The 7,500-nt window shown below is 33.4% G+C and overlaps 2 protein-coding genes across 3 annotated transcripts in view; one reads left to right on the top strand and one right to left on the bottom strand.

Annotated features, from left to right (window-relative positions):
- Positions 1 to 3,084, top strand: part of LOC119581218 (CD109 antigen-like) — an 85,785-nt gene extending 82,701 nt beyond the window's left edge. For both annotated transcript variants that reach the window (XM_037929621.1, XM_037929626.1), the window contains exons 33-36: positions 1 to 16; positions 189 to 375; positions 827 to 935; positions 1,435 to 3,084. The exon at positions 1 to 16 is cut by the window's left edge and continues 181 nt beyond it. In XM_037929621.1, coding sequence (XP_037785549.1) covers positions 1 to 16; positions 189 to 375; positions 827 to 935; positions 1,435 to 1,631 — 509 coding nt within the window. In that variant the 3' untranslated portion in view covers positions 1,632 to 3,084. The remainder of the gene's footprint in view (positions 17 to 188; positions 376 to 826; positions 936 to 1,434) is intronic.
- LOC119578101 (cilia- and flagella-associated protein 161-like) overlaps positions 2,235 to 7,500 on the bottom strand; it is a 9,895-nt gene continuing 4,629 nt past the window's right edge. Inside the window, exons 6-8 of the mRNA XM_037925835.1 lie at positions 7,043 to 7,334; positions 2,488 to 2,540; positions 2,235 to 2,285 (exon numbers count right to left, since the gene is read on the bottom strand). Of these exons, the coding sequence (XP_037781763.1) occupies positions 2,235 to 2,285; positions 2,488 to 2,540; positions 7,043 to 7,334 (396 nt within the window). The remainder of the gene's footprint in view (positions 2,286 to 2,487; positions 2,541 to 7,042; positions 7,335 to 7,500) is intronic.

Genomic DNA, 7,500 nt, shown 5'->3' with positions numbered 1-7,500 from the left:
CCACTGTTTGCGCGCAGTAAGATAGACTACTAAATTTGGTTTTGCTGTGTTATTTTTATTATTATTATTATTTCACAAATTTAATATAGAAGCCTTTCTATACCGCTTTCCATAAAGGGATGACGGGATTCTTAATTAGTTTCTTTCCGTACATAAGAATGTTAAACTAATGCACTTCTTCTTTCTAGATGGTTAGCTACAGAAGACAGTCACACAAGCCACGCCGCACTGGTGGAAATCGAAATTCCAACCGGTTATATATTCTTCCAACCCATTGCTGAAGTTACCGCTTTAGGAATCAAAGAAAATGGTACCTTTCCGGAAATCCGAAATGTCCATACGACGAACACTCACGTCTTCTGGCAGTTTGAATACGTAAGATGAAAAGTGTTTGTTGGGTAATATTAAAGACTTTGTATGCATGCACTAGCTTCTTTTAAAATTATTTTTAGCATTCTTTGGGGTAAATGGTATAGATCCTGTAGGTTCTTGTAGTGTACTGTTACAGGTTAATACATATGATCATGTCACAAACTCACATTACCTAAATCATCATGGTTCCCAATTTTTTTTTTTTTACGCCCCGTTTTGACTTTCCGTGACAATGGTTTTAACTAATTGTTTACGGCCTTGTGTGTGTGTGTGTGTGTGTGTGTGTGTGTGTGTGTGTGTGTGTGTGTGTGTGTGTGTGTGTGTGTGTGTGTGCGTGTGTGTTTACTTTCAAACTTTGGCAGACTGATTCACGCCCCCTCCATCTAGCTGACACAGTTTAGTAACCACGGCTCTAAATAAGCAAGCAATCAACGAGTAAATTAATACCTTACAGATACCATCGACCAAGAAGCAGTGTTTCAGCTACGACATCCAGCGCTGGTATCCCGCAGCTAATCTGACAGCTGTTCGCTCTGCCACGATAATGGAATTATTTGCTCCAGGTAATCTATCTAAATCTTGTCGAATATGCGTTTTTTCTGCTTATTACCATTTACTCTTAATTTCATGCTGGTTTTTCTCTCGTAGATATAGATAAACACAAAAGAACAATGATCATACTGAAAGAGCGTAGTTTACAGCTAACCAAAATCAATTCTAACGTTTCTATATTGTCTCTTGAAGTGTATACTACTGTTTATTTAACTAAAACTAGCCATATCTGCAAAAAACAAACAATCATATACTGATGTTCTTAATTGTGATGATGATGCCTATCATGATCAATGGAATGGTAATTTTACTTAAAAAAATGCTATCTCTACTATTAAATAAATTTATCCTGATGAAAGCACGATTAAAACAGCCACAAAGATAATGATCTTGCGATAACAGCAAACATTACGAGTATTATAATCATATATCCATAAAAGGAAATAATTGACACTGCACCTACTACCTTTCAACATACTCCTAACATTCTCTCACTTCTCGTACTTCCAGAACACTTCGAGATGGTGATGATTAACGCAACGCCCCTCGCCCTTTTGGACATCTGCGAAGTCTGTGGTTCATATCAGTGTCCGTACTGCCCCATATACAGTGGTCGTTCAACCTGTGTTTGCGCGGTGTTCTATCTCTATGTGGTGTCTCTCATGATCGTTCTGTCAGTGTATCTTAGGAGCGATGTGGTGTTATAGCACTGATTGTTGCAGTGTTTTTTTGATTTTGAATGTGCCATGATTTTTTAAAATTTTCATAAGATATATTTTAGATATGCTGTATACTTTCTTTTTTTAAGATGAAATTACGAGTTTATTATTAATGTTATCATTTTGTACTTTTGTGTTATTCAAAATTATAATAGCAAAGGCTGCAATGGTGCTAGCAATAATGGTAGCAACAGCAATAAACAAAAATGATAACAGTGACAGTAATGCCTCAAACAATTTATGTTTTAGTACCAGATAAAACAACAAGAAAATCATTAAGAGGCATACATGGCATATTTGTTATATATCATTATACAGTAAGACACAACGTTATCGATTTTGATATTTGCATTTATCATAACTATTTTATCGCGAATGCCCAAATGCATATACAAATTAATTATACGTGAGGGTATAATGCGATTTTCAACGAACCCAGAGGCATCATTTGTCCTTATATCCCAAATGAAAACATTTGCAGTCATTCGTCATATACAAATACATACACAGAAATGTACATATGCACGAGCCCACACCTTCACCACAAACACAACCTCATCTACAAATCTCACTCTCTGACTGTGATGTACCTTAAGTGGATTTTCCCATTTCATTCACTGGAGATCTAACATGATCATGATGCTGTAAGGTAAGATAAGATATAAACTTAGTTGCTTCATTTGCATTTCGAATTGAAATTTGAATATAAGAATGATTCTATATACGTTTGCATAAGCTAAATAACATTTTCATATACCTCTTTTGCATCCTAAGTGTTATACTAATTACTGTATGTCTTAAACTGCTCATGTTTTCAGTGAAAAGCAGTTCAGTGTTTAGTTACCAGATCAAAGCAATCAGGAGTATCATTATTTTCATTGTCTTCATTAATGCCCACTTCAGTGGTATAAGTTCAAAAATCCATATTATGTCGAAATGAAGTATCATTTGTGAAAGGGCGTCTCATATATCGTCGGGTATTCCTTACTGTTCCCAAACAGAGCCAGTCAGCATGTTACATGACCAACAAACCAGTGTACCAAATGCAAGGTCTGTATTCAAAAACGTGTATTATTCCTGGAAGCTGATATTATTATTATTTTTAAATCAGCGAAATATTTAACCAGGATGAAAAAAATACGTAATGATAATCACGTCGTTCATGCCTTGTATATGTATATAGAGGGCATGTTCTATATGCCTTGTCTGTTTTACTGTAGATTTCCAAAGCCTAAACCTTCGCTCTCTATTAGCCCACATTGGGAGGCGCTTATTATGTAAGTGTAATTTCTTCTGCTGGAAATGTGTGTGTTGGTCTTTCATTAGTATAAGAATAATGTTTATAACCCATGTGGACTGTACTTTTATATTTTGTTACAGGTGTATAAATCTATTTTTTCCCCAGCGATGATGATAGATAATAAAATTCGTAACACATTCAGGTTTCGTCTCATTCCAGTCCTTCAGATATTCCTATCTATTATGTTTTTTTTTCAAATTACGTGTTGACTATAGAGATATTTCATTTTTGTTTGTCTGCTATTGTCATCATCACACACACACACACACGCGCGCGCGCGCGCGCGTGTGTGTGTGTGCATGTGTGGCAATCCTACAGATATAATTATCTTATATTGATTTTATTTTAGATACTAATGTTAATGAATGATTCGCTCATTCATTTATTGATTGTATATATAATATATAGATAGATAGAGAGATATGTATAGATATAGATATATGTATATGTATTTATACATATGGATATGCATATGTGCATGTGTATATATATACATATATATATATATATATATATATATATATATATATATTATATATATATATATATAAAAATATATATATATATATATTATATATATATATATATATATATATATATATATATATATATATGTATATATGTGTATGTATGTGTGTGTTTGTGTCGTATGTGGTTCCTTATGCATTCAGTGACCCTAGAGAGCTAAACCTTGGACCTAATCTCACCCCTTGGACAGGGATGATTTTGGTTAGGGCTTGTGACTGAAAGTAGATGGGGCAAAACCTCCCTTCTTACGAAGCAGAACTTTAAACAGAAATGCTGTGTACGGCTTTAACTTAGTTTATTGAGGTTTTACTTTGGCCTGGGACTGAAACTTGATATGAAGAGTAACACAGGCAAGATGATACCAGGTAGGGATGTGGCAGAGAGGAGCTGAAGTGAGATCTGCCTCCTTATTATGTTAAAATTTAATCGGATCTGTAGATGAGATGTAAAATAAATAGTATATAGTTTGCGTACTAGGATCTATTTGATTAGATGATATACGGTCTGTAGTTGATGCTTTTCTTCTATGTACAATTAGTCATATTCTGGGGAACAAAATTCTGCCGGGCAACGTCGGGCACATTCAGCTAGTATGTGTGCATATATATGTATATAACTAGTAGTTTACCGGAAGTCTTATTATTAGTATTTGTTCATATTTCTCTTTAGCACTCATTTTTTGAATTGTTAAGGATGAGGAACGATGTACACATAAGTTTGCTACTTTTTATTTGTACTGATTACACAACTCGTTTTAATGCAACTTCATGACATAAAGTGTTGTAATGTAATTAAGGCTAATGTTATGACGATACCTACATACATATGGGTATTTACATATACATAAATGCATATATATATATATATATATATATATATATATTATATATATATATATAACACATATATCATATTATATTATTATATATCACTATATATATATATATATATATATATATATATATATATATATATATATATATATATATATATATATTATATATATATATATATATAATACATATATATATGCATATATGCTGTGTGTGTGTCTGTGTGTGTTTATATGTATATGTATGGATATATATGTATATATATGTTATATATATATATATATATATATATATATATATATATATATATATAGATAGATAGATAGATAGATAGATAGATAGATAGATAGATAGATAGATAGACAGAGATAGATAGATATAGATATATGTATTTACATATGCATATATGTGTGTGTATATATATTTATATATATTCATATATACACACATATATGATATATATATATATATATATATATATATATATATATATATATATAATATATATATATATATATATATATATATATATATATATATGTATATATATGAATATAAAAGCAAGTTAAGTAGATAAGGGAAAATGATTAGTGATATGAAATTTAAAGCAAGTTTAAATACTCTCTGATTATAATAAAAGTGACCTAGCGAAATATGACATTAAACCGTATTAAATCATATTTTATCACAATGTACTTTGAATGAATTATTAATGTAAGGAAACATCTTTCTTCCTTCCAGAAAGAAAAGGAAAATAAACTGTACTGTTCTATGTGCCTTTCATATAATGATTTCTTGAAGATGACAAGAAATATATATATAATGCGATGAGAATCGACATCAGATCCATTTCCCAAATTATTTATATAAAACACAAGGTCTCAGAATCGTTGTTGTTGAGAAAGATTTATTTTTCTGTGCGTTGTATTTGAAATGATCACGCAATACAGTCGATTAATTTACAATTAGATAAGTTTATGGAATTTCAGTGCAAACAAAACTTGATTCAAAATCTTAATCTTAAGAGCTTTATGATTAGCGATGTGATGAGAAGCAAAATATCTAAGAGTTATATCTATAATTCGCTAGTAACAATTTTTTTTCTATCTTTTTATAATACTATTTCCATTTTTGTAACAACAATAGATTTTCTTTCAACAAGCCAGAGTCACAAGAATATACGATAGTCTTACTATATATAATTTAGAATACATTATCATCCATTTCTTTAAAGATTTTCCAAAGTCTATAAAAGTATACCTATTTCATAGAGACTTCTGAGATCACAGTTTTGTCGATTATATACTTAAGTCATGTTTACAACATGTGTCATAGTATGTAACTAAGTGTATTTACGTATGAATGTGTTTGAGCCTCTATATGCATGCACATATGCATAGTATAAATTGCGTAATTAAATATTTCGACAAATAACATGTTATTCTGTAATACTGTCGTTTTTTTCGTTTTTTTTTTTAGATTATGATTATCCTAGTATATTATCATGTTATTCTCCTACACTGTCTTTTTATATATTATGATTATCTCAGTATAACATGGTATACACGCTCTAAGATCCTACAAATACTGATTACCGAGTATGCTGTTAATGAAAATATACTGTTTTATAATGGCAATGGGCACTATGACGCCATCTATCAGTAAGCTCGTAAACTAACAGACGTCCTTTTAGATTTCTGTGTTTGAGAATTAGATATTATAGTAATCGTGCTTTTAGATAGAGTTTAGTTAAATAACTAAACTACCAAGCATTCCCTATCTATGTATTCTTTACTCACCTCTTTGCTTGTTCAGTTAGACATGAGTTTTTAATATTTTTAACACTAATAACTGCTCTTTCGCCGGGGTGAAAACAGTGCCATGAAACTGTTGAGTTGTCGTTTTTAATACAAGTTATATTCATTCACTTAATGTAACTATCACCGGGTTCAAGTAAAGTCATTGCTGTCCGTTTTTTTTTTTCTTTCTTTTTATAGCTAGTCAAGTTTCTATCCTTCGTTATTCTCATCCTCGTTTTTTTTTCAATCTAATATCCCTCTCCATCTTTCTCTTCTTGCTCTTCCTTAACTTTTATTTCTATCTTCTTTGTTCTCCATTTCTGACTATATTTTGTTGATTTTTTTTTTGTCTCTCTCCCGTTTCTTTTTCTTATTCTTGTTCTTGTGTTTTCTCTCTTATTTATCTTATTTTTTTCCATTCGCTCATTTTCCTACACAATTTTTCTTCTTTTCTCTTGTGTCTGTTCCGTATTTTTCATCCTTCTTCTCTAACTTATTCTTATTTTTCGTTCTCTGTTTTATCACTTATTTTATCTTCTTTGGGTCTTTATTCTTATTTCTCTGTTTTTCTTTTTCTTGTTCTTGAAACTCTTTCCTCCCTTTCATCATTATTCATTATTCTTTCTCTTCCTTTCTTCCTTCCTTTCCTCTCCCCTTTTCTACTCGCCTTCTTCTCACCTTTTTCTACTTTCCTCCCCTCCTTCTACTCTTTTTTTTTCTTTCTTCCTTCCTTCCTTTCTCTCCCCTCCTTCCTTCTTTCCTTTCTTCCCTCCCTTCATCCCTTCCTTCCTCTTCCCCTCCTTCCTTCCCTCCCTCCCTCCCTTTCTCCCTCCTCCTCCCCCTCCCCCTCCCTCCCCCCTCCTCCCTCCCTCCCTTCCTCCCTCCCTCCCTTCCTCCCTCCCTCCCTTCCTCCCTCCCCCCTTCCTCCTTTCTACTCGCCCCTCTCGCCCTCATCCTCCGACTCATCCTTATCCAACACCAGCCTCATCCCTTGCGTCTTTTCCTCCAGTTCTCTCTCCGCTTCTCTCCTCCTCTCTTCCTCCTCTTCCAGTTCCCTCCTTTGCCTCTCCCTCTCTTCCTGCATCACGTCCTCCTCTTCTCGTTGCTTCCTGTCTCGTTCTTGCTCCATTTCCTCCTGCGTGGGCGTCCTCCGCGTCCAGGTGAGGAGGCAGAGGACGTGGGCGGCTCGTGTGGTCGCTCGATTCACCACGCCCACGCTCACTTGCTGTTCCTGGGGGGGGGGGGGGGCAGGGCGGGGGGGGGGGGGGGGGTTAGTAGGTGGATATGTTTTGGTGATTTTTCATTTTCTATATATATTTTTTTTTATTGTAAATTTTCTTTCGTCCCTCTCGGTCCCTCTTTTTTTCTGTCTTTGTCTGTCTTCACTGTCTATCTGT

The sequence above is a fragment of the Penaeus monodon genome, chromosome 2 (assembly GCF_015228065.2).
Source record: "Penaeus monodon isolate SGIC_2016 chromosome 2, NSTDA_Pmon_1, whole genome shotgun sequence".
In the NCBI taxonomy this organism is placed as follows: domain Eukaryota; kingdom Metazoa; phylum Arthropoda; class Malacostraca; order Decapoda; family Penaeidae; genus Penaeus; species Penaeus monodon.
The sequence above is the reverse complement of the archived record's forward strand: the minus strand, read 5'-3'. Positions and strand labels throughout refer to the sequence as shown.